General features: G+C 49.5%; 2 protein-coding genes across 10 annotated transcripts in view; both read right to left on the reverse strand.

The window, feature by feature from the left end:
* The window catches only part of ATP2A1 (ATPase sarcoplasmic/endoplasmic reticulum Ca2+ transporting 1), a 21,458-nt gene extending 7,584 nt beyond the window's left edge, over positions 1–13,874 (reverse strand). For both annotated transcript variants that reach the window (XM_072598298.1, XM_072598303.1), the window contains exons 1-8: positions 9,153–13,874; positions 8,845–8,862; positions 8,303–8,385; positions 6,007–6,111; positions 5,203–5,341; positions 1,468–1,548; positions 534–619; positions 2–299 (exon numbers count right to left, since the gene is read on the reverse strand). In XM_072598298.1, coding sequence (XP_072454399.1) covers positions 2–299; positions 534–619; positions 1,468–1,548; positions 5,203–5,341; positions 6,007–6,111; positions 8,303–8,385; positions 8,845–8,862; positions 9,153–9,270 — 928 coding nt within the window. In that variant the 5' untranslated portion in view covers positions 9,271–13,874. The remainder of the gene's footprint in view (position 1; positions 300–533; positions 620–1,467; positions 1,549–5,202; positions 5,342–6,006; positions 6,112–8,302; positions 8,386–8,844; positions 8,863–9,152) is intronic.
* A 97-nt stretch (positions 13,875–13,971) lies between these two features.
* SH2B1 (SH2B adaptor protein 1) lies at positions 13,972–21,937 on the reverse strand. 8 transcript variants are annotated; one of them, XM_072598342.1, is made up of 10 exons: positions 21,854–21,937; positions 19,209–20,227; positions 18,749–18,850; positions 18,030–18,121; positions 17,761–17,903; positions 16,533–16,733; positions 15,972–16,183; positions 15,504–15,675; positions 14,855–14,954; positions 13,972–14,687 (listed from the first exon to the last, which is right to left on the reverse strand). In XM_072598342.1, exons 2-10 carry the CDS (start codon positions 20,136–20,138, stop codon positions 14,669–14,671), a joined length of 1,971 nt encoding a protein of 656 aa, XP_072454443.1. In that variant the 5' UTR covers positions 20,139–20,227; positions 21,854–21,937; the 3' UTR covers positions 13,972–14,668. The 8 variants fall into 8 exon arrangements, 6 of the variants coding, with proteins under 6 accessions (XP_072454443.1, XP_072454437.1, XP_072454427.1 ...); XM_072598336.1 differs by lacking the exon at positions 21,854–21,937 and adding an exon at positions 20,370–21,554; XR_011964680.1 differs by lacking the exon at positions 21,854–21,937 and having other exon boundaries at positions 15,972–16,166; positions 19,209–21,599.
* Positions 21,938–26,040: the final 4,103 nt, after the last annotated feature.

A 26,040-nucleotide genomic window follows, 5' to 3' on the forward strand; every position in this document is an offset into this window, starting at 1 on the left:
CCTTCGGGAATAGCAGCCACAGCCAAGGCCACAGCTATCTTAAAGTAGTAAATGGCACCACGGATCCAGGAGCCCCCATGGACAGGGTCATTGAAGTGGCCAATGTTGATGAGCCATACAGCTACACAGATCAAGGAGATGACCTTGGACAGCTGCTCCCCAAACTCATCCAGTTTCTGCTGCAGGGGTGTCTTGTCCTGCTCTGTGGCTGCCATCTGGTCTCGAATTTTCCCAATCTCTGTGCTTACTCCAGTGGTTGCCACAATACCCACTGCCTTTCCTGCTGCAATGTTGGTGCCCTGGCGGGTAGGGACCAGACACAAGTGAATTAGGTGAGACAGCACCATCTCCCATTCCCCACAAAGGCCTCTGATCTCACCGGGAAGATGGGCACACTCTGGGCAGCACTGGTGAGGACTCTCTAACCTTCACCCTGGTACAATTCCCTCTTGTCCCACCATCTCCCACTCCCCAGAGGGACAGCCCTGGCCCACTGCTCCTCCAGTGCCAGCCTGCAACCCTGAGAAGCTCACCGAGAAAAGCATATTCTTCTTGTCCTGGTTGACAGCTCGTGGGTCAGGAACAGGTTCGGTGTGCTTGATGACAGATACAGACTCACCTAAAGAGAAGGGACAGGAGAATTAACCTGATTCTATTTCATCCTTCTGGTTTTACACTGCTCCTCTTCTCCCAACAGACTACTCCAAGGAACATCATTCTGTCAGTGCTCCCTCATGAAGCTCAAATGGCTCTAGGAATTAAGAAATTTGTCCTCTTGCCCAAGGACTCCCACCTGTTTTCCATTACTAAGGGATGGGTCATGGTTCAAAAAGGCCTGGTTGAAGCATACGCTGGTAGAGAAACACCCTTTCTTAAGTCCTGGACTCCCTCAGCCTTAAGAGGGACTCCCACTGATGCCCTGCCCTTCCTCCTCCATAGAGAAAGAGGTTGGACAGGACAATCTCTAAGACTCCTCCCAGCTCTAAAAGCCTATGAGAAACAGGGTGTTATTTTCCAAACAATTTGTCAGTGTCCTGGCTTTCCTCCATGCCAGTTTTTGAAGTGAGGAAAGCAGTAGACATTTTAGAGAAAAAAAGATAAGATGAAATTGAAATATCTGCACAGAGTATAAATGCAGTTTGGAGTGGGGGATTTGAATGTAAGGACAGATGGATTGAGTGTGGGTGGGGAGCTGACACTCTCTCCTCCTTCCCACACCTCTCATGTATCCCAATAGACTCCCCAATGTCACAAACTGGAAAAGTTTGGAAAACACTGAAACAGCGGACAGTGGTTACCAGAAATCCTAAGAAGGACCTACAGCCATTTGTCAGTTTCCCCTTTTCTGAGGCTCTCTGTCCTTTGGTTTCCAAGATTTCATCTTCCTCCTTCTCTTCTCCCTTTCCATTCGAAGACCGCATCTCTTTTTCTACGTACATACAACCTCTCACCTAGGCCACCTCTTACCTGTCAAGATGGACTGGTCAACTCGAAGAGTAGTGGATTTGATGGTCAGGATACGGATATCTGCAGGTACTTTGTCACCCACTGTGGAGGGGAAAAGAAAGGTCATGTGGAGGGGAAAGCTGATTTCTTTACTCCCAGAAACTATGGGAGGAACAAGAGGAGAAAGAAAGATGTACTTAGGGACAAAAGGATAACTGATTGGTAACAAGATGCATAAAATGAAACTGAAGTTGTACACTATGAACAAATCCAGGCTACATTTGTAGCTAGGATAACAAAAGAAATAGTGAATGGAAAAAAAAATTTTTTGTATTAAATATCTCTGGTAAAAGTCTGAAATCCAAGGTATATAAGGAACTAATAAACAGATCAGACCAAAAACCATTCCCCAGTGGTCAAAGAAAATGAACAAACTCCTCAAAAAAAAAAAAAACCAAAACCTGGAAACTATGGAAAACCATATAAAAGATTGTTCATAATAAAAGAGATATGGATCAAAACAATTCTGAAGGTTCACCTCATACCCAGTACGTTGGCATGGATGATTAAAGATGTGAATAGTCAATTTTTGAAATATTATGAAAAGATATAGGCACTTGTTGTTTCATCGTTTCAGTTGTATCTGACTCTTCATGACCTGATTTGAGGTTTTCTTGGCAAAGATCCTGGAGTGATTTCCTTCTCCACTTCATTTTACAGATAAGGAACTGAGGCAAACAGGATTAAGTGACTTGCCCAGGGTCACCCAGCTGGTAAGTGTCTGAAGCCAAGATCTGGATTCAGAAAGATGAGTCTTCCTGACTTGAGACCCAGTTCTCTCCACTTTGCCATCTAACTGGCCTACTAGAGGTAGGAATTGGTCCAATCATTCTGGAAAGCAATTTGGAATTATGCTAAGAAAGTAATTAAGTGACTAAAATTTCTACATCCACCACAAAGCATACATCCCAAAGAAGTCAAAAATAAGGAGAAAGTTCTCACTTACACACAGATGCTGAGAGCAGCACTTATTTCTAGTAGCAAATAACTGAAAATGAAATAGGTGCCTATTAATTGGACAATGGATAACTAAATTATGGTACTTTCATATTATGGATATTACTGAAGTATAAGAAACAGTGAATATGAATATTTGGAGAAATATGGGAAGACAGATGAACTGAATGAAGGAAAATCAAATAAGTAGAATCCAGAAAACAGCATACACAATGACATTTACAACCATGGAAAAGAATCAGTGGAAAGAACAAAAAAAAAAATGAAAGTTTCATAATTATACAGACTAAACTTGGCCCTGAAGAAGGCGTATGAGAATATGCTTTCTTATGTGAGTAGGGCATGTAATGTAGGATGAGGATAGGATACACACACACACACACACACACACACACACACACACACACACACACACACACACACACACACACACACGGTTTGTTTGTTTTAAATAAGGAAGCAGTACACTAAAAGGACCTGAGGGTGGAGAGGCAGAAAGGTGAGAGAAAGAAATGAGAGGGAAAGAGGAAATGTAGCCAAGAAAAAGAGGGAGGAAAAAACAAGTGAACGAGAGGAAAGCGTCTGAGCTTCAAAGAGAGGCTGGGGAAAGGAGGGAAGAGGAAGCAGGACTAAGAAAACCTTGAGAGAATGGGGTAAAATCAGACAAGATAAAGCTGGGGAGGGCAGAAGGAGAATGGTAAAGAGAGGAGGAGAAATAGTATGCCAAGAAATAAAGGGAGGGGGAAAAGTAGACTAAACTCATCACTTTCCCACCTCTGTGCCCTCCCCACTGGTCTTTGAAGACAAAATTCCCACTCAACAAGGTCACTTGCTTCCAGGAAGTCTCCCCTGATCCCTCCACTGGGAAACAACCTTCCTCCTCAGATTGGCGGTAGAATTTGGTTTTGAACCTTTTTAATAATTATCTGTGTCTTACCTTCCTACTAGAGTTTAAGGGATTCTTAATCTTGGGTCTCTGAACTTAAAAAAAATTTGACACAACTATTTCAAATATAATTTGTTTTCTTTGTAATCCTATGTATTTTATTTTATGCATTTAAAAGGAGTCCATAGACTTCAGCAGAGTGCTGAAGGAATCCATAACACAAAAGAGTTTTTTCTGTCTGTGAGCTCTATGAGGACTAGGACAATGTCTTCAGATTTCCCCAGTCTAACACAATGGTGATTAATATTTGTTAAATGACTGACTGACCACAAGGATGTGGGACAGACCAACAATGGGAAAGCAAATCATGTGACTAGGAATAAGCAAAACAGAGAAACAAGGCCACCCAAGGAGGCTGGGGAAGGAAAAAATGGAAAAAAATAAGCTAATGGAAGAGCAAGTTGGAATGAAGAAAATAGGAGAAACTGAGGAAAGGGAAGAAGACAGGGAAAGAGAGAGAGAGAGAGAAAAGGGGAGGTGAAAGAAGAAAACAAAGGAGATACACACACACAGAATGGGAATAGGGATGGTGGACTCAGAAGGAAGAAAGACCCATGAGTGTATCAATTAATACCAGGAATTCAATGTTGAACAGACAAGTGTCATGCTGTGGAATGACCTCTTCATTTTAAGAACCCTTTAGGGAACAGAAAAATATTCTCTGAGATCTTAGCCCAACAGATTCGATCCTTCTGCATGGTCCTTGGGGGGAAGGTACGCCCTTACTCTCCTTCCTTTCATTTTTGGGGTGCAGGAAAGCCACCCCAGCCATCCCTGGGACCACCCCTCCTAAGGACAGAGGAAAGAAGTGAGGGAAAAGGCTGGCTGATGTCGGGACACCCTGTCAGTCACCCTACCCCGGGCAGTATTTATAGATAGTCATGGCCCTGGCTCCAAACTGTGTTGCCGCTGTGTTGGGGCACAGGAGGGACATCCTAAGCACCCACCTCTTCACTCGGTTCCCCTCCCCAGAGTCTCCATATCCTCATAACGGGGTCCGGGTAGAGGGAGAACATTTATATATGCCACAGGGGCCTCAGGGATGGAGGGAAGCCCTGGGCAGAAGTGCCAATATAAAAACCGCTGAAGGGGACAGAATCCTCGTAATCTTAGCCGCCTGGCCCCCACGCCTCTCCCCAGTTAGGCATTAAGTGTCCCTCGGTTTCTAGGAGGCGGGGACACTCTTCAAACTCCCTCCCAACCCACAGCCCTCCCCCCACCAACACCAGGTCTCGTGCTCTCTCGGTCGCCCATGTTTTCCATACAAGGCCGGGGGCTTGATCTCTCGGCCACCCACGCTCCTTCCCCTCGGAGACTCCTCAAGGGCACTGAGAGGTCAAGATTTATAGCTGACGAAGCTTGGGGTGGGGGTGATGGGGCCCATTGGCACAGCCCTGGGTACACCTGTTGCTAACAAGTGCCGGGTGAGGGAAGAAGGGGGAGGGGGGCAGGGGGTTCTGCTTTCAGCAACAGGGACAGGACTAGCTGTTCCTGTTGAGACTCTAGAAGGGGGCAGCTGCTGGGGGGCGCTGATGAGGGGGAGAAGACTGAATGCCCTGGGGTGACCTCCTTAGGAGTCTGGGAAGGAGGAGCTAAGACTTTCTACCTCTCCCTCCCATCCTCCTCACACCTCCACCCCTCCATCCTAACCCTTCAACGCTGACACCCTGTTCATTCAGATGCACACACGCAGAGGAACAAATTCTCTCTACCTGCATAAACTCATATGCAATTCCCAAGGCTCCCCCATGCCCTTCCTCTCCTCTCTTCCAGTCTCAGGATGTAGAACTCACCAGCTACCTCCACGATGTCTCCGGGGACGATGTCCCGGGCCTTAATCCGCTGCACAGCCTTTCGGTCAGCCCTGTACACTTTGCCCATCTCAGGCTCATACTCCTTAAGAGCTTCAATGGCATTCTCTGCATTACGCTCCTGCGGGGAGACAGCACGGGAGAGAAAGGATGATGAGCAGGGACCCCAAGAGGGAGGAAAGGATTGTAGGGTCTCAAACAGGAAAGGAGGGAAAAGGGCTGAGGAGTGGGGGTCAGGGAAGAAAAATGGGTCCTTGAGAGATTAGGGCATCCTGTAGAAGAGTTATAGAATGACTTATCTGAGGTCTAAGTCTGAGGGGTATCATTAATGTTATCTAGGGGAAAATAAAGGAATGACAGACCAGTGCTACCAGTACTAGTATTTGCAGGTTGCCAGGATGGAGTGGAAGATGGAGAAACCACATAGGGATGGCAAGAAATGTCAATGGGATATGGTTGCAGAGAAAGAGAGTGAACAAAGAGCGAAAGGGAAAGAAAAGGAAGAGCCAAGGGACAGGGGGAGGTCAGAAAATAGGGGATAGGAAAAAGGGGCAAGAAGGAACAGGGTCTTTGGTGGCTGGGTGTGAGAAACCAGAATGGGAGGAAAGATACCAGCAGGCACCAGCAAGAAAGAAAACAGTGTTGGGATAAGGGAATGTAAATGAGAGGAGGGCAAAAAGTCAGGGGTGGCCTCTTAAAGGAGACAAAATGACGAGGGAATAAAGAAACTCAATACAGGGTACCACACACAAGGGGCACGAGGGAGGGGGTGGCTGTGATACTGACCTGCCAAACCCCAACAATGGCATTGGCAATGAGGATGAGGAGGATAACGAAGGGTTCCACAAAAGCTGTGACGGTCTCCTCACCTTCCTCAAACCAGGCCAGCACCTGTGGGAGGGAGATACAACCAATGAGACTGCCATAGAAAAGGGCAGGAAGTAGAAGGGTTAATTAAATGCCTGCCACCAGCAGTCCTGGTGGTGGACAGAGGAATACAGATGCATCTTTCCACTCCCAACCCTCCAGAGGGCTGCTGGGCACGTTCATACACATCAACATGTGCTCAAGTCCACCTCTCCTCTGCAGACACATGCGCTCACAGGCAGTGGGCATAATTAACTCATAATGATGTAGCTTTTTTAGGTCTAAAATTTGCTTTATATCAACTGGGGGAGGTAAGTCGATATTACAGTTATTATCATCCCTATTTTACAGCTGAGGAAATTTGAGGGTCTCTGGGTTTAAACAATGTTGCTTGTGATTCCACAAGCGTCTTGAGGCTGGATTTGAATCCAGGTCTCTTGACTTCAAGTCTAGCAAGTCAAATATATACCTCTCAAAACAGACACACACACGCATGCATGCACACATGTACAAGCCTAAGGATGGATGATCTATTTCATCTCTCTTTCTCTATCTACACAGTTTGGTTTGCTTTTCTGTTCTGCACGGAGACCACCCAAACTCCCAGTTACTCCTTTCCCACAAACAGGAAAACTGTTTTGCAAAAACACTACCCATTTCAATAGGCACTGCGACTCACCCCCGCTGCCTGAGTCCTCCCCCCTAACCCTAGCCCAGGGTTTAGGGGAGGAGGGGGGCTCCAATTTCAAGAGAGCTGTGGGGAGATAGGATTACCGGGCCTCGTGCACACACACCCGGCCCCAGCTGTTTTCCCTGCCCAGCGACAGCTCCAGCAAATGTCAAGATACAAACTTGAGAGGGGAAAGGAGGGCCCTGACAGCCAAGAAGAAAGGGAATCAGGGTGAGGAGGGAGAGGGCCCAGGAGGACGAATTTCCAGGAGGCTGAAGAGATGATCAGTGAGCATGAGAGGGAGGGAGGAGCTGCTGTGGGGCTGGGGAAGGAAGATGAGATGTGATCCCTAACCAGGGATGGGTGGAGGACTGGAGGGCAGTGGGGAACCGGAGGCTAGAGCCAAGGGAGAAATAGGGAGGGGTTGGGGGAAAGCTGGGGAAGGAGATGCCCAGGGTGAGGTCAGGAGGTCTGGGCAGTTATTTCAAAGAGGAAAGAGATGGAGGCTGGAGGGACGCCAAGGTCAGGGCTTTTGCAGATTCATCTGGAGTGGCAAAGAGAGAAATCTGGGGGCTGCGGGAGCCAAGTGAGGCTTCGGGGAGCTACAGGGTGTAGACCCTGGCCGTTAGTGGAGAGAAAGAGAAGCTAGGGGTCAGTCATTTGGAAAATGAGGGGTGGGGAAGCTGGGAAGAAAGGATCCGGCGCTGGGAGCCAGAGCACGACCTAAAGGCAGCGAGCGGCTCGTTCCCTGACTTGCACTCCCCGGCTCCCGGCTGGCCCAGTCAGTGTGGAAGGGCTGGGGACTCCCTAGAAGCTCCAGCTTCCCAAGGTTGGGGAACCCGGCCCCAGAGCATACCGGGAATGGTGCTAGCTAACCGGTCAGTCCTGCTGCCCTGGGAGGGAGCTGCTTCATTAGTAGTAGTATTTTGTATTTCACTTCACCTTTTAAGATGGAGGCAGTGTGAGGTGTCAAATTCGCGGTCCGGAGAGTTTTCCCAGGGAAAGCAGCCCAAGTCCAAGGGGAGGAGGGGCACTGCCAATCCCCCACCTCATCCCCCCTTGTCTGCAACCCCACCATCTGTCCCTACTCCTCCCCACGGGTTCCTGAGCAGACTCTCAGGCTTCCCTCAAGCCTACCCCCACCCCAACCCTGACCCCGAGGTAGATGATGAGGCCATGACCACCACCCCTCCCTCCTTCCATCATCATCCATCCTTTCTCCTGATACAAAACCTCAGCGTAAGCCAGTTCAATGAATCGATCATCATTACTTATATATTGTACTTCTCCAGCACACATAATGATACTGATAAAAAACAATAACATCCCTACACAAGATCTGCACAGCGCTTCTCTCAGCAATCATTAGTTACATGACCATTTTTAACAGAAGAAAAAATCATCTGAGGGGGAAAGGAATTCTGCAGACGTCCTTTCCTAGCTTCTCCCTCATCTCCAGCTCTTTGTGTCCCACATGGGAAGCAGCCCCCTTCCCGTGGTCCCCCAACCTTCTTCCCCTGTTCTCGTGCCATCTGCTGCACTTACAAAAGATATGCAGGCAGCCAGGAGAAGAATTCGAACGAGGAGGTCTTCAAACTGCTCTATCACCAGCTCCCACAGGGACTTGCCTGGGAGAAGAAGGCAGGGGAAGAGAGAAGAAGGTAGCAAAGAGAGAAATGCTGGATGCTTGGGATTGGGGATAGGGAAGAAAAAGGCTAAGAGATGTGGGGTAACAAAGGGAGAGGGGGCTGAATCTGAGGGTCTGGAGAAATTAAAGTTCCCAGCCCTGAGAAGTTCCTTATCGTAAGGAACAAGAGGCAGACCTCAGTGGGGAAGAGGGTCAACTGGCCTTACACCTCTCTCTAAGAGGAGGGGGACATCTTCGTTTTTGTCTTTTTTTGGGGGGGGGAAGGGTGGTGAAAAAAGGATGGACAGTGAACAAGGGCAGAAATGAGAAGCACTTCCCTTCTGGTGAACTTTAAGGACAAGGGCCTATAGACCAAAAGGAGGGGGGACAGAAAAAGAGGCTGGGGGGAGGGAGAGATACAGGAGAAGGGGAGGGAGAGATACAGGATTATTTGACTTACCTTCTTCTGCAGGGAGTTCTGGGATAGGATTGAGAGAGAAGAAAATAAAACAGTTCATTTAGGATGCCATCTCTCCTGCCCAACATTTCCTCCACTCCCATAATGTCACGGCCAAAGTGAAATAATTAGGCCACAGAAAATGAGACAAGCTACTAATGCATCTGAGCCTTGAAGATGCTGCCCCACCAATTCCTACTTCCCTTCCAGAATTCAGCTGTCCTAACTCCTCAGATATTCCCCCAAAATTTCTAGGGGAAAGGGACTATATTAAGGAAGACAGATGATCAACTCCAATTCCAAATACTCACCATTGTGTCCATACTTCTCTAGGTGTCTCTTAACTTGGTCAGGGCTGAGGCCAGAATTCTCATTCACCCCAAAATAGGCCAGGCATTCTTCTGTGGTCTTGGAGTGTGCGGCCTCCATCTTGCTCCCTTCCTGGGGGCCAGGGGCCGGTGCCTTCTTTCTAGGGGGTCTCTTTTACACGTGGGGGATTTCCTTCTTAGTCTCTCCACCTGCTTGTCTGTCTGTCTCTCTTTAGCCCCCCGATGGGCTTGTCTCCCCTCCACGCAACTCTGACCCCCGTCCAACCTACAGCAGCCGGCCACCCCCCCAACCCCCAGCTGGCCCTTATGAGTGAGTTGAGGGGGTGCCCAACCCCCCCACCAGGCCCAGGATTGGCTGGCCAAGACCCTAACAGGAGGGGCCAGAAGAGAGAGGTATTTTTGCTGACAGAGGGGGAACAGTGGGGCTGCAGCCTGAGATGTCACTCATAAGGCCAGAGTGGCCCCTGCCCCAGGGAAAGAGGGGGCAGGGGGAGACTGAGATTATCTGTCTCAATGTTTCTCATCTTCTCTCTAACTTACTTCCTCTGCCTCCTCTCTCCATCAAATTCTAGCTTCCTCAACCCAATCTTATTCTTTTCCTTTCCGACCCCCTTTCGGCTCTTCTATTCCTCTTCCTCTTCTCCTTCCCTCCCCCCGTTTGTTTCCTTCACCACTACTCCCACCTGGACAGCTCAGCCTGTCTCCACTGCCCCATAACTTTCAGCATCTTCTTCATCCCAATGAAATAACAGAGGAAATACAGAGACTGGAACCAAGAGGTCAAGCAAAGGGGCCAGGGAAATCGAAGACAAAACTAGAAGGGAGATTGTCCATTGTGGAATAGGAGAGGGCAACTCTAGAGGGGCAAGTGGAAATGAGGAGGGGAGAGGGTCAAAGGGACAGGGCAGAAGGTGGTAACTCTACCCCAGGAAGGGGGGCAGCAAGAGCCATCAACATGGGATTTAGTGTCCAAGTGCTGGTGAGCAGAGCCAGAACTGCATGTACCCCCTGCCAACACCACCTCCCTATCTGCCCTCCAAAAGCCATGGGAAACACAAGGCCCTACCCCATCATTCCTGATAGGGAATCCCCCCCCTTCCCAGGAAAATGGGATACCCGGCAACAGGGGTAACCCAAGAGGCTACAAAATGTGCTGATGGCACAGAGGGGAGAGACATATGGTCTGAAGGTTTAGAATGGGGGTGGAGATACCTTCATAGACAAGGATGGGTAGAAACAATTATTTTCTCTCAAGCCATGGCTTCCTCCACACTGACAGGTCTTGACCCAAAACCTTATGGCTAACATACAATTACTACTATGGCCTGACTGTTGGTGTTAGTACCAGGCAAGAATTGGAAAAGTTAAGACAGGACAAATCTAGAGTCAGTGGAGAGCAAGGAAAATGGTTGCACTGTGCTGAAGTTAGACAGATTCCTCATGGGAAATCGGGATGGGACGAACATTTGTGGAAGATAACTAAATCAGGCTGATGAAGACAAAGAGAATGGGTTGTGGGTATTGATTGGGGAAGGTCCTATCTGATCTAACAGGGCCAGGTGTAGGGGAAATCATGGGATTTGGAGGCAGAAGGGATCTTGGAGACCACGTATTCTAACACTCTGGTTTTATAGATAAGAAAACTGAATTCCAGAAAGATGTCCGCAATCACCCAAGTAATAAGTGACAGAGCTGAGATTCAAACCCAGATCTTCCAAATCCATCGCTTTGCTTTTTCCACTATGCTACAGCTGCCTTATTAGGAGAAGACACAGGAGAGGGAGGGAGAATGAACAAAGCCCTAAAGGAGATGGCTGAGGGTAACAGACTAGAGATGAGAGGATGACGGAACAAGAAGCAAACTGAACCTTAAGAAGAGGGGAGCCAGGCAAGACTGAAAGACTGGGTTCGAAGGCACAAGAAGTTTCTGAGCCCAGGATTCAGTGTCAGCCTCCCAGGAGTGGCAGCTGCAGAGCCAGCCCCCACCCTTGCCCCAGGGTGGAGCGTCTGGTTACCACTAGGCAACTGTTGAAGAATGGGGGAGGTAGGAGGGGACCTTGGGGGTCAGGAGGAGAGAGTGTGAGTACTGGGGACTGGTAAGGAGGGGTGGAGGAGAGGGAATGAGGAAGGCAATAACTGAAGAAGCATGGGAAAGAAGTGGTAGCAGAGCAAAGGAGGATGAGGATTAACCAATGAAGGGTTGGGAGGGGAAGGTCGTAGAAAGGGAGCTGTGACCTTGGGCCTTCATTTTCCCATTTGTAGTATGAGGATGTCAGATCAGTTGATTATTGTTTTAAGGTCTATTTTGGCTCTAACAGCCTAAAGAAAGGTACAGGGAGAAGACAGCCCGAGAAAAGGGGACTCCCTCACTTGGGAAAACCAGAGTGTTTGGTGGGCTGGGGGTGGGAGAGGCTTAGGAATGCTTCCCTCTTGAACCCTCCAATACCCTACCACTTCTCTGCCTGGGTTGGAAGGGCAACCTCCAGGGTGAGGTGAGGACATAGCTCTCCTCCCCCTCCCCTTTTTCACAGCTTTGACTGTCTCTCCTCCACAGCTGAGTCCTTCCCTGACCTCTGGGGGGCGGGGGAAAATGAGGGGGTAGGAGGTGGGAGTGTAGGGGCTACACAAAATGGGGCTGTTATGTGAATCACACCCACAGGAATCAGGGGACTTGCAGACCTATCCCGTGATCCCATGTTATCTGGGTCGAAGAGAGAGGTGTAAGAGGGCAAATTCACCATAACCTAAGCTACTGCTCAGGCTAGTTTCTCCCCACCCTGGTTGAGTGACAGGGGCCACTGCCCGTCTTGAAGGAACAAGAGTGACCAAACATGGAGAGGGGGGGAAGAAGAAGGGAGGGAGAGAGGGAGGGAAGGAGGGAGAAAGGGAAAAGGGAAAAGAGGAGAGAGAGAGAGAGAGAGAATTAAAGGGGGCAAAGAGCATTATGTCGGAGTCTTTGAAGTTTATTGAATATTAGTCCAAAGCCCTAAGTCCCCTAATTTTACAGATAAGAGGTTTGGGGAGGAAAAATACTTTATCCAATATTGGAGTACAGGAGATCAGAGGTGTCCCTCTAAAAAAGAGTTGAAAAAAGATTTAGAAAATGATTAAGATTCTTTTCTGAGGATGGTCAAACACTTTCTAATTGGATTGAGGAAGGCATTCTCACTCCTATTCCTAGGGCTGGTAGGAAAAAAGGGCTCTGTCACCAACTCTCCTTAGAATCCTGGCAAATATCTTCTTTCCGCACCTCAGTTCTCTCATCGATAAAATAAGGGGGTTGGAACAAAATTCTCTGGCACATTTCAGCTCTAATATCCCAGTGAGTGTGAGGAGGTGCTAAGGCCCAGAATTTAAGGAAAAGGAACAATTATCATCCAAACATGAGAACCCAGGAGGAAGGCCTTTGGAGCCTGTGTGCCCTGCATTCCCTGAGAGTCCCTGTTAGCCTTACATAGGCAATTTTCTGAAGACCAAATGGGCAAGCTGGGAATATAATTCGTTTCTGTTAAGATTAGGTCTGAATTAGATCCTGTTAATCTCTGACGTGGTGGAATTCTCATACTCCCCATTCATAATACCATGATTCCCTCAACTTTTTCCCTCTTCAAGGGCTGGTTCCACCCCTCAGGTTTCCCCAACTGGATAATGAGGTAGCCCCAGAGAAAAGACCAAGTGGGAAAAATCAGCAGCCTTCGGCCAGCTCCCTGCCCAGGGCATACTGCAGACTCCAGCTGTCTCCTGTCCATCTCCTGTCAGAACCAGAGGCTCAGAATAACAAGGTCACAAGAGCCTAGGGCCTGCTGGAGGAGGGGAGCTGGGACAGAAGAAAAGGGAGTGGCAAAGGAAAGGAAAGAATATAGGGTTGGAGCATCCCATTAGACTGGGAGTGTCGATGGTAGGGCAGGAACACAAGAGAAAAAGAGTGTGAAGGCCAGAATTAGCAAAACAGAGGGAGAAACTCAGGAATGTATTTGGAGATAGTCTTAGGCAACTAGCATGATGCGACGTCAGGAGCAGCGGTCCTGTGTTTGAATCCCAGCTCTGCTCCGATTACCTGTGTGGCCCTTGGGGGGGCCTGTTTACTCATCTTTAAAATCAGGAGGTTTGACTGGATGGCTCTGACCAGTTCTTTTTTCTTTCTCTCAAATGTTTTTAAATCCAACAATCCTCTGAATTCCTCCTGGGGGCTAGAGCAGCAAAGAGGTCCAGGAGCGCCCTCTTTGGGAGAAATGCACCAGCAAAATTGGAAGCAGCCATAACTCAAGGAGATGCAGAAGGATCCTCAAGATACCATTTAAGTCTAATCCCCTCATTTACAGAGGAGTAAACTGAGGCCCAAATAAAAATCAAGTGACTTCCCCAAGGTATCACATTTAACTGAGTAGCAGAGCCAGGACCCAGGTTTCTCAACTCCAGGTCAGATGTCTCCAAGCCACACCACAATGCTTCCTTTTTCAAGAACACAGAACCCTGCCCCCAGCTTGGCCTTTCTAGCCCAGCTCAATGGCTATTACCTTTGACCTCTCCCAGAACAACCTATTTAGGAAAAAAGATGCCACCCTCATCCCCTGGCTCTAAGCCTTCCCGTGGGGTTGGAATTCCAGAATCAGAATGTTAAAGAGTTGGAAGGGACTTAAGAGATGACTAGCCTGACGTGGGAAGTGACAGGCACAGTCACCCAGGAAGTAGCTGACCCAGGACTCAAAAAACATATACATGTGCACCTCCTGAGCCAATCATGCCCCCTCTCCAGTTCCATTCCATGATACAAACACTGGGCCAATGACCAGAAGAGAGCTGAGATAAACCTTTTTATTTATGTTTCTCCATTTCACTTAAAAAAAAATCCTTAATGTAGCTGATACAGCCCCTCCCCAACACATCACAGAGAGCTGTGAGAGGTACTGGAGAAATGGCCCACAGGGGGCGAGGCTGAGCACAACTGGCCCACCCCCAAAAGGAGGTAACGGATCCAAGTCCCCTGCCCAGGGAAAGGGGCAGCTTGGAGTGTGTCATCTGGGAAGTTACTACATGGCTCTGTCCCTCTGTCCTGTTACTGCTCCCACCCCCTAGACAAATAAGAGGCAAGGGAAGTGCGTGTACCTCTCTGGGGAAGATCTGTCCTGGGTCCTGGCCCGGAGCCAAGGAGAAAGGGGAATTGGTCATATGGGGGTATTCATCCTTATAGGAAGGAGTACTGGTTATTGATGGCTCTGGAGCGGACCCCTTCCTCCCCGGCATTCCCTGGCTGCAGCTGCAAGAAATGCACAGAAGGACTCACTCCCCCCTCCCCCCCAGGCCCCTCCAGCCCTGAGGGCTCCCCGTTTGGGGCTGTGGCCTCCTCAAGATCAGCCACAGGGCCCAGTTCTCCTGGGGTCCCTCCACCGCCTGCCTTCTCTTCCTCTGAAGCTTCTGGTGCTTCTACCATCTCCTCCTCTTCCCCAGGGTGTGCAGGGTCTGCCCTTGGATCAGGGTCAGGAAATTGGGACAATGGGTCATGGGAGATGTTCGGTTCTGGAAAGGGTAGGAGGGAAGGTAACTCAGGTAGAGCAAGGATGACTTAAAGTCTTCTTGGCACCCCCTCCCTTTGCCCTCCATTATCCTCAGGACCCAAGAACCTTCTTCTCACACCTTCCAAGCCCCCTCATGGAGGATGGAACATGGGGAGGAAGCACACTTACACACAGTCACTCGCTCCGATGGGCATGAGGGTGGAAGAGGCGTCGGGGTAGCAGCGATCTCCCTCACACACCCCAGCTCGGCTCCCTGCCCGTTCCCTGCCTGAGGGGGAGTGAGGAGGGGGACAGACAGGACAGTAGGGGTTGGAGGGTGGTTAGGAAGGGGAAGGATGAGGAGCAGAGGTTTGGGTGAAAGGCATAAGGGGGAACAGACAAAGCATTGCCAAGAAGGGACAGAGGAAAATCAGGGTACAGATGGGGGAGGAGAGGGGGAAAGAGGGAAAAAGGGAGAAAGGGAAAGAAAGAGAGAAAGAAAGAGAGAGAGAGAGAGAGAGAGAGAGAGAGGAAAAAGTAGGGAAGAATGGAAGCAGACAGACAATGGGCAGAGGCTTTTTGATGGAAATGAAAATGTACCAACCCCATTCTCACCACCTCCCCACCTCCCACCTGGTTTGAGTATCACCTCCAAAGGGAAAAGAAGGAAGAGGGGCTAAGCGCCTCTCTGCAAGCTACATCCACCTTCTTCTCCATCCCTCCCTTCCTCATTCCCCTCTAAACGTGCTCCACAACTTGCACATGAGAGCCTTCTCCTCTCCGCTCACACCTCACTTCTCTGATGAGCAAGAACCTTCTCCCCTGCAGCCCCGCTTACCTTGCAACCTCTGGGAGGCCACAACATAGCTGACGAGGGTGACATCACTGGAGCCCCCAGACTCCAGGGGAATGGGGTGGACCCGGAAATGCTCCAGCATGTCAAAGACTGTCTGGAACCAGAGGTGCTGCACCCGGCACTGACCATCCTCATTCAGGGACAGACGAAGGTGCTGGGGGCCGGGATGGGGAAGGTAAAGACTGCTTTCTTCTTGGTACCTGAGGGCTGCTACCTTCTCATTGTCATCTCTCCTAAACTATCCTTTCCCCTGGGGTGGAAAATCTTTCCCCCAACAGTTCCCCATGTCCTTGGGAACCTATTTCTGAACTCCCCCTCCTTCTTTGAACTCTCTTTCCATGGGATACTTCCCTAAGCTAATCCCTCTTCCCAGGACACTCTAGCCTTCTCCCCTGAAGCTTCCCTTCCTCAAAGAACGAAAGAAGTCCTTTCTTCCATGGGGCCACTCACCTTGGCCTTGCCCTGGAAGTTGAATGTGAGGACATATTCCCCCCTCCTCGTCTCGCTTTGACGTACCAGGAAGACACCATGGCTGCCAGCACCCCCTGCCAACACTAGCTGGGCAGCTTTGAGGCGGGAGAGGGTCCCATGGAACCAAGGGTACTCTGAAAGGGGATGATCCCCATCACCTCCATCTGACTCCCCCTGGAACAGGAACGAACCTTCAGGGAGGAAAGAGTGGGGAAACCGGGGCGTCAGGGAAGCCTCCCCCATCCCTGAGGATAAGAGTCTTCTGTCATGAAGCCCTTCCCTTGTATATCTTCCCCTTTCCCCTAGTTTAGACACCCACTGTCCCTCAGATCTGAAAGACCCAAGAGAAGGAATTTAGGTAAGAAGAAAAGTAGAATTAGATGTAGTTAAGACCTATAAGGCAAAGAGACACACACACACACACACACACACACACACACAAGCACACACCCTCCTCTCCATGCACACATATATGGAAACATATGTACATACACACACATAAACATACACATACACATATACACATACACACCCTGGTACCTGTGGTGTCTGGTGTGTCCGGAGGAGGGTAAGGAGCTGGTGGGGGGTAAGTTGCCCCCACCGGCGGCCCCTCTTCAATAGGGACTCTGGGGGGCAACTCTGGGGGCAGTAGTTCCATTGAATCAAAATGGGAGGCAGCAATAGAGGCAGAGCTGGGGGAGACAGAAGCTGAGGGACGATCCGAGAGGCCCCCATAAGCCCCTAAAGGAAAAACCAAGAGTGCAAGGATGGTTTGAGATTCAGTACCCTCCATAACCCAATTCACTCCCCAACTAGGCAAAGGAGAACCTTTCTCCCTAGAACACAGAGACAACAGCTTCCTAACATATCCCTGTGACTCAAATGTCTTCCTTAAATCTATCCTATAGACACTACTGGAGAAATACTCTTAGAACACACAATTCGTTACCAAGCTGCTACTCAAAACCCTCTGTTGGCTCATGTCCTAAAAGATCAAGACCGATTTTGGCTTAACGCTGAATCCTTTGGCCTACCCCCAACCTCTCTCCAGTCTTCTTTTTATTCCCCTAATGCAGATCCCCCACACCTTTCCAGCACAACTGATCACTCGTTGTCCTTCAAACATACATCCTGCTTCTCTGCTCATACTGTCTCTTCATCTGTGCCAATCAAAATCCAAGCCCAGCTCCTCCAGAAAGCCTTCCTCAACTATTCCAGCCGCCAGTGGTCTTTTCCTCCTCTCAGATCCAACAGAACTAGTCTGCAGCACCACTGACAGTGCATTCAGCTGGTCTGATCTCGTACTACTGCTTGTTTAATCATATGGTAAGTCTTCCCCTCCCCTTCCCTCTATTATGGACCTTAAGAATATGAGCTACACCTTAAAGTTCTTTTTGTGTCCAGAGCTCAAAGCATTTACTTGACACTAAATAAACATCTCCATCTTAGAAACAGAAGAGACCTCAGAAGCCACAGAGCCTGACAATCTATTGACTGATGATTAACTGATTAAACTAAGATAGCAAGACCTCAAAAAATACACCACCTGTATTATCAGTCCGGAGATCTGGGTTCTAATCCCAACTCTGCCACTTACTAGCTATGTTACCTTGGACAAGCCACTTCTCTCTGACCCTCAGTTTCCCCACCTGTAAAATGAGGAGGTTGGACTATAAGATCTCTTCTAGCTCTAACATTTTATGATTAATATCTAGTTAACACAAAAGTTCTCCCCCAAGGATCTGGCTTTCCTCCCCTCCTGCCTCACCCTGAGACAGGTGCTCATTGCTTTCACTAGGTCCCAAGGGCAGCTCCTGGCTGGGCAAACTCTCTGAGTGGTTGAGGCAGGATAGGTCCAGGCTGTCTGTGTTCTCCCTGGTAGTGAATGAAGTGCCAAGGGTAGGCATCAGACTGGGTCCAGTGACACAGAAAATTTCAGGGAAAAGAAGAGAGAGAGGAAGGAATCACAAGGTGAACTGAGCAGCATTAAGCACCTTTTCTACCACCTCCCCTCCCTTGTTTCCTCTGGTCCCTCACCCTGGGCTCAGGCAATCCTGTAGATCAGATACCCAGGCCTTCATATTCAAGGCATCAGCTGTCTCTAGAATGTATTCCAAAGAACCCTCCACCTATGGAGGCAAAGGTAAGGCACTTTAGATGGGAGATGGGGGAAAAAAGAGGCCAGTAAGACATTGAGAGCTCCCAGGGTCTTTTTGCCCAACTTCAATGAAAAGAGTGTTCTCTCTAGCTATTTCTTCTCCTCTTCCCAAGTAATTTGATTTGTGTGTATATGCATGTATATGTTTGTATACGTATGCGTATGTGGTTGTATGTGGGTATATACACATACATATATGGAGAGAGGGGGGAGAGAGAGGGAGAGAGAAACAGAGAGAGACAGACAGACACAGAGGGAGGGAGGGAGGGAGGGGAGAGAGAGAGAGAGAGAGGGAGGGAGAGGGGGAGGGAGAGGGGGAGGGAGAGGGAGAGGGAGAGGGAGAGGGAGAGGGAGAGGGAGAGGGAGAGGGAGAGGGAGAGGGAAAAAGAAGGTAGCCTAAACTTCAAGAGTATGTCTTCATTTTGGGGAAGAGCCCCTGGCTGTAGGGTCATGGCACTTTTCTCGCAGCTTTTAGTCTTCGGAAAAACTGAGAACCTGCCCATCCCCCGCTCTACACCTGCCCTCCCTTCCCCAATACATAAGAATTCTATTCTTTGGAACAGGTAGTAAAGGAAGAATGGAAATACCAGTCTCTGACCTTAACCACAAAGGTGTTCTCCCTGTCGGGCATCTCCAGGGCTGTGGTTGTCCGGACATCTGTGATGGTAGAACACAGGATGTTGATCCGGGGCCGGGATGCCTGTGGTAGAAGAGGCGGTAGGAGTCCCAATATTCAGGCTCAAAAACAGTCCTCTACTTCCTGGGAGGGGGCGGGGGAACCTGGCCTCCCCACTCTTCCCACTTCACCAAAGAGTTGTCAACACAAGCCCAATGGCTCCCTGCTCTACCTTGTAAGTAATGTGGAGGTGGCAGAAAGACTGCTGATATCACCAGCCTAGTCCTGGACACTCAACAAATGTCAAGAGTTAGCAAGATGGGTCCAAGTTTCAAAAAAAAAAAAAAAAAAGGAAAAGCCCATAGGCTTGCAACCTTCTGGGGTTCTATCTGCAAGGCTTCTACATCATCTCTCCCCAGTCACACTTCCCCTTCTCTCTCACCTTAGGTGGGATATAGAACTCCAGCCGACTTCCTCCTCCTTCCCCCTCACTCCGAAGCAGCAGGCGACACTTCTGCCACCTTGGTGGTCCCCCACCCCCAGATGAGGCTCCAGGTCCACCTCCCCCTCGACTTTCTCCACCAACAGCTGCCTCCTCTGTTCCCATGAAGCTCAGTAGTCCCTCCCTTTGCACTGTCCCTGCCCCATCCTTTAAGGGTCCCCCTCCCCTACTTAGTCTCAGCCTCTCAAAGCGGTGTGTCCATCTTTCCCCAGGGGATGTCCCACCACTAGTTGGCCCCACATTGGTGCTACCACCCCCACCAGAGGAGTTGGAATTGCTGTTTCCACCCAGGACAGGTGGCACAGAGGCAGAGGTCTCTAAGGGTCCCATTGGAGAGGGGGGATCACCAGCTCCCCGCCACTGCAAGATCCCTCGGACTGAGCCTCGTACTGATCGGCCCACAGAGCGGAGGGAGAAACGTTTCTTCAGCTTAGGTTTTGAGGAGGATGAAGAGACTGAAGAAGGGAGAGGGCCAGCCAGGTCTTCAGAGGATCGAGAAGGACCCAACACAGTCAGAGGCCCACTGTTCCTGCAGCTCTCCAGAGATGGAGTTTCCGTACCAGGACTCAGGGGGATCGGACCAGATGACAAAAGGGAACCTGAGGCCCGGGCCACCTCTGCCTCAAAGTGCTGCAAGAAGAGCTCAGCAAAACGTCGAGAGAAGGCTGCCTCAGCCCCAGGCTCTGCATATTGGGGATGGGAAGCCAAGTAGAGGCGGAAGCGTCGGGCAAAGTCCAGGGCTGCTGCTCGAGCGTGGGATTCACAGAACTCCCGCCAACTTGGGGGAGGAGGTGGTGGTGGTAGTGGTGGTGGTGGCAAAGGGGGAGGAGAAGGGGAAGCCCCATCCTCAGGGGAAGGGGCACCATTCATGATGAGCCAGATGAAATGGAGAATGGGGGACCCAGGGGAGGGAAGGAAGTGGGGGGGGAGGCCAGAAGACTCAGGGTCATCTGCAGCAACTGTGGAAGGGAAAAAGAGGCACATATATAGTAGTATTAGGATTACAGCTTATAGAGAACCATCTCTAGACCTTTCCCCAGGTACCAGAGATTCCCCAATTGTTCCAACCCCACTGAAAAGCCATCCACTTGTCCACACTACCTTCTGTTCACCTCGTCCCTCTCTGATTCAGAGAGATTCAAGAAAGTCCTTCAAAACATGTTAGCTTCCTTCCCATATTCCAGGTTCTTACACCTCTCAAGCACTGATAGGTTTTTCCAGATAGCTAACCTCCATCTTCCTCCTGTAATCTCAGCCCACATTCTTTGGCTTTGATCCCAGAAGAGTTAAAGGTAAGCTGGTCATCATCCTCCACAAAAAAACCCTTTAGAGATACAAAGCTTCCTTTCCAATCACCTCTCTCTCAGGAATAAATCCATCTAATATCTTGCTCCAAGGAGCCCTAACAGGTCAGCAATAGGTAGATGACTGCCACCTTGCTTCTCTCTCTAAGACTCGTTGGCATTTTAAGCATTGTGGTAGGAGGGCACTGCCTTGAAGGCATCTTTCCCACACACCTTCCCACCTGCCCTTCTATCAAACGCTCAGTAGCTTCTATCATAAAATGTGGAGTACTGCCTTACTCCTTGCCCTCAGTCACAAGAAGAAAAGGAACTATGAGAAGGCAGGGATGAACCGTTTTCTATCTTCTCTAAGAATGGAAGAAAGCAAAAGGAGCTAAAGGTTAGACAAGCTGTGAAAATGGGCACCCGGGCACCCAGGCCCTTGGCCCCCCAGCCCCCAGCCACTGGACTCTGGGAAAAACCAGGCTGGGAACCGGGAGCCCCGAGTCCCGCGTCTGTCCAGGCCGGACTGACAGCATCTCTGGGTGCCCAGGCTAGGAAGGGTTTTAAGACAAATGTCTGCCGGACCCACAGCGGCTCTCCCGCAGCGCGTTATTACTGCACACGCACACGCACGGTCCTCCGCCTGACTTTCACGCCAGCCTGCCAGGGAGGCACGCCTGCCGCCCCTAAGCCCAGCTTGTGGGTGACAACGGGGGCCTGACACCCCCAACGAGGGGGCTGCAGGCTCTGGCCAGGGTCCGCTAGGACGGGAAGCTCTGGGCGAGCCCAGGCTCAGCATCACCGCGATCCCACAGGGAGGCAGCAGGGCCCGGGGGGCCGGCCCCCCGCGGACCAGGCGGGGCGAGAGCGGCCTCCTCCCTCTCCTTCTGGGGGCCTTTTACAGCCACCCCCAGGAAGCGGCCTGGAAGGAGGGAGGCCTCCCGCCCCCACACTCAGCCCGCGCACGGCGCACCAACGCGGGGGGCCCTCACCCCAGGCGGGTCCCCCCAGACGCCGCAGCTCCTCGAGCCCGACCCCTGGCCCTGCGGCGGCGAGGCCCCAGCGCGCCTCCGGGGTGGGGGGCTCCGGGGAGCGCCCGGCCTTCCCTCCGCCCATGGCGGCCCGCTCCGGCGGCCTCCCGGGGGGCGCTGCCCTCGGGGCGCTGCCCCGGCCCCCGGCCTCCGAGCCCGGCCCCGCTCCGGGACCTTCGGCCTTCCCTCCAGTCCCTGGCCCGGGGAAGGGGGGAGGGTCCGAGTGGGGAGAGGAGAATGAGGAGGGGGGTTCCGGTTCCGGTCCCACCTGCATCTCGGTCCCCGCGGTTTGCTCCGGCGGCAGCAGCAGCGGCGGCTCCCGCTCCCCCCCCACCCCCAACCACCAGTGACCAGCGACCAGCCAGCTACTGCGCAGGCGCCGGGACCCCCTTTCCCATCAAGGAAAAAAAAAGACCATAGATAAGCCCGCGGAGAGAGAAAGGCACGTTCCCCGCCGACTTCCTCCTCCTGAGGCACGGGGATCATAGAGACCGTTCTCCCAGGGTGTAGGAATAGGGGCTCTTCATGCGGAGGAGGAGGAGGCGCTGGGAACACTCGGGCGTCTCCACCACTCGCCCCTCAGGGTGGAACATCCCCTGAGGCGTCCCGCCGAGATGGCTTAGTCTAGACTAGGACCTCCCCTGCCATCTTCCGTAAGGAGGACGGAGGTTGGCCGGCCGACCGACCATAGAGACGGGGCCTCGCGATAGAGTATCCCAAACAGAGGCAGGGGAGCGTGAAACCAGAGAGAGGACGGCGCCTCCTCCAGCCGGCTAGAGGTCACAGAGAGGTCAGGTGGCCTCCTAGAGCGCCGGATTCTCTCGTTCTAGGAAGAAGAGGACAGCGCCCCCTGGAGGAGGGATGTGGGAAGGCTGAGGTGACCTTGAGAAAGAATTCCCACCTCCCAGCTGGGGAGTCTAGAACCTGAGTTTATGTTCAATGGTTTTCAGTCGTGTCCGATTTTTTGTGACCCCTTGGTGGGGTTTTCTTGGTGAAGATATTGGAGTGGTTTGCCATTTTCTTTTTCAGCTCATTTTACAGATTAGGAACTGAGGCAAACAGGGTTAAGTGACTTGCCCAGGGTCATACAACTAGTAAGCGTCTGAGGCTGGATTTGAACTGAGGTCTTCCTGACTCTAGACTCAGTGCTCTCTATCCACTGTGACACCTACCTGCCCCTGAGTCTAAGACCTTGGCCTTTTTCTGGGCAAGAAACAGCAGCCCCAGAAATGCCTTGAGGTTCTTCCTCAGCACTTGGGGGACTGATATCAGACCAAGGGGAATGCAGTGGTCTTGATGGGCACATCCAAGGAGACCTCCACCCTTGAGTCTCCAATGGAAAAAAAACCCTTCATTGACTTCCTGCCATGTCTGTAATTTACAAGATAGTATAATGGACTGAGAAAGGGAAGTAGAGAACCTGAACTTAAATTCTGGCCCTAGAGACATTCTGAGTCTCAGTTTTCTCTTCTGTAAAATGAGGAGATTGAATTAAAAGACTTGTATGGTCCCTTCTGTTGATGCATAATGATATATGAGCCTGCTAATAGTCATGGGATGGGGTAGGGGGGGCATCTCCAGTCCTGATCTATATCTTGCCACTGGACTAAGATTGTTCTGGAGGAGAAAGTGAGACTGGTTACTTTGTAGAGCCCTGCCATCCAATTCACTTGCAAGTTATGACATCACCTTCTGGACGTCATGGTCCTCTTTGAGAAGGAAGGACAAACAACAAAAGTTGTCTCAGGGGTTTCAGAGATAGCTCAAAGAAACCAGTAGAATCAAGTCACTTTAACTGAAGATTCATGTGGATGGTGTTTTGTTTCTAGGATTCTACAACTACTTCTGTGTTAAGGGCTTGTATTTAACATAAGACAACATGGTGTAGTTTATGTACAGACTTAGAGTCAGAGGAGACTGGAATCTGAGTCCAGGCTGTAACGCTTATTAGCTTTGTGATCACAGACAAGTCTCTTGACCTCTCTGAGAATTAGTTTATCTGTAAACTGGAGATTACATTTGTATTAAATATCCCATGGGCTTGTCATAAGTATGACATTCATATACCATAATTCCCCAATAAATGGACCTCATCCCCTTAGTTTCAGGCCACTATGAAAAGTGCTGTTGTATTTTTGTATACATAGGTCCTTTCCCTCTTTTAAGTTCTTTGGGATATAGCCCCATTAGTCAAATCGCGAGGTAAAAGGTATGCAAAATTTACAGACTTTTGGGACATGGTTCTATGTTGTTTTCCAGAATGGCTGAACCAATTCAAAACTCTACTAATAGTACATTAGCATTCCTGTTTTCCTTCAGCTCTTTCAACATTTGCCATTTTTTCTTTTTGTCATCCTTGCCAATCTGATGCATTCGAAGTAAAATCTCAGTGCTGCTTTAATTTGAATTTCTCTGTTAATGATCTGGAACATTTTATCCTATGGTCATTGATAGCTTGTATGTCTTCCTTTGAAAACAGCTTGTTTCATGTTCTTTGTTTATTGGTGAATGGCTCTTATTCTTATAAAATTTGAACCAATTCCTTATGTATCTTGGAAAGGCCTTTATCAGAAAAAAAAGTTGTTGCAAAGATTTTTTTCCCTCAATTACCTTTTTCCTTTCTAATTTTAATTATAACCAATTTTGTTTGTACAAAAATTTTTACGTTTTATATAATCAAAATTGTCTAATTTATCATCTATCATCCTTTTCCCTTGTTATAAGTTCTACCTAGATGTAGACTTTGATAACTCATTTTTATAGAACTCAAGAAAGATGCTCTGACAAAAATATGTATCCCCTGATTCTCAGTACCCAGACATCTTTAAGGAAGGCCTGGGGAGAACAATAAATACTCTGTTCTTTCAACTAGAGACTGTGGCACCTGTGTAGCTCCATGTGTGGTATGCCCTTCTAACAAAGAAAAGCTCTTATCTAGTTGATTGGGAAACTCATCGTATTGATCGGGATTCTCCTGGTCACTTGCTACAAATATGGTGAGAACTATAGAAGAGGTACAGAATACTTTGAGAATTCTGAGAAAAAACCCTTTCTGATCAAGAATTTTGCCAGAAGATTCACTAAGTAGAAAGAATTTGAGCTGGGCCTTGAAGTAGTATATGATTCACATAGATGGAGAGAATAGATGAAGACATTCCAGATCGAACACTGACCACGTTGGCTGGAACATTAAGGCAGGATGCAACAGTGGGATTGGAAAGGTAAGGTAGGAGTCAGATGGTAGAGGATCTTGAATTCTAGATCAAAGAATTTGGATTTTATCCTGTAATAGTAATAATGATTCACATTTTTATGGAACTTGAAGGTTTTTAAAAACACTTTCCTTCTCACAACAACTTTATAAATTAATATGAGCACTATTTCCCCCATTTTGCAAATGAAGAAAGTAAGGCTAAGAGAAATGAAATTATCTATTAAGTTTACACATTTAATAAGTATCAGAAAGGGTATCTGAACTCAGGCCTTCTGACTCCAAGACCAGTCATTACTCTTTCTATTATACCACAAAGCCTGCTATACATCTGGGAGAACCGCTGGGGATTTCTGCTTAAGACAGTGACATGAGCAGAGCTGTGTTTTATAAAAGAATCTGTTTGCAGGATGGATCAGAGAAAGATGATATTGGAGCAAGAAAACCAGCTCGGAAGGTTGTGCAGTAACTTAGACTAGGGGCCTTAACACCCCCATTTTAGAAGTTGTGGGTGGCTAGGTATCTCCCATTAAGAAGACTGAGTCTAGCACGTTAGGTAAATTTTATTTGTTACTGATGTAAGACTATTTCCCTTTCAAAAGGGGAACCCAAAAGAAACTCAATAGAGGAATTTCTGGCAGAAACCAGAATGGATCTTCAGGGCAGATATGGGAGACCCCATTCCTCATGCCTTGGAGAAATAAGCCACTGTACTTTGGAGCTCCCTGGGGAAGGTTCTGTGCTGAATAATGAGATCTCAACATACCTAGGTAGTCTTAGACTCCTAGCATATTGAACCCCCCCCCCCCAACCCATTTTGCAGCTCTGCATGGAAACCACTACCTTCTCCCCAACCCCTTGTCCCCCTCTTACTTTGGGGCCTATACATCAATCAGCAGAGCCATTGCTTCTGGAAAGGGTGTGCCCATTGCCCTACACCTCCACTCACCATCCCTCTTCCTTTCAGCCCAAAACATCCTTTCCTATGGAATATCCTTGCCGTATTGCCTGCCCTTGTTAGGTTGCGAGCCCTGTCAGGGTAAGGACCGTCTCGCTCTTGCATTTTCAGGGCTTAGCACAGCGCCAGGAGCACAGCAGAGTTACAGGGATAAGGACCAGATCTGTGATTTCAATGACGCAGGGTGCCCCCCGAATGAGGACACTACCAAGGCAAGTGGCACCTTGTCTGCAAGACCGCTCAAATGGTTTTCTTCACTCATTCGCCCGGGGTGAGTAGGGTATTT

This window comes from Notamacropus eugenii, chromosome 1, assembly GCF_028372415.1.
Source record: "Notamacropus eugenii isolate mMacEug1 chromosome 1, mMacEug1.pri_v2, whole genome shotgun sequence".
NCBI lineage: Eukaryota > Metazoa > Chordata > Mammalia > Diprotodontia > Macropodidae > Notamacropus > Notamacropus eugenii.

Bases quoted from the DNA above. Each gene is read 5' to 3' on its own strand.
- SH2B1 (XM_072598319.1), bottom strand. From the start codon at position 20,252: ATGTGCCTCTTTTTCCCTTCCACAGTTGCTGCAGATGACCCTGAGTCT. The intron at 17,904-18,029 runs GTGAGGGACCAG...CACTGGACCCAG, and splicing joins CAGGATTGCCTGAGCCCAGG to TCTGATGCCTACCCTTGGCA. The intron at 15,676-15,971 runs GTGAGTGGCCCC...CCCGGCCCCCAG, and splicing joins ACTTCCAGGGCAAGGCCAAG to CACCTTCGTCTGTCCCTGAA.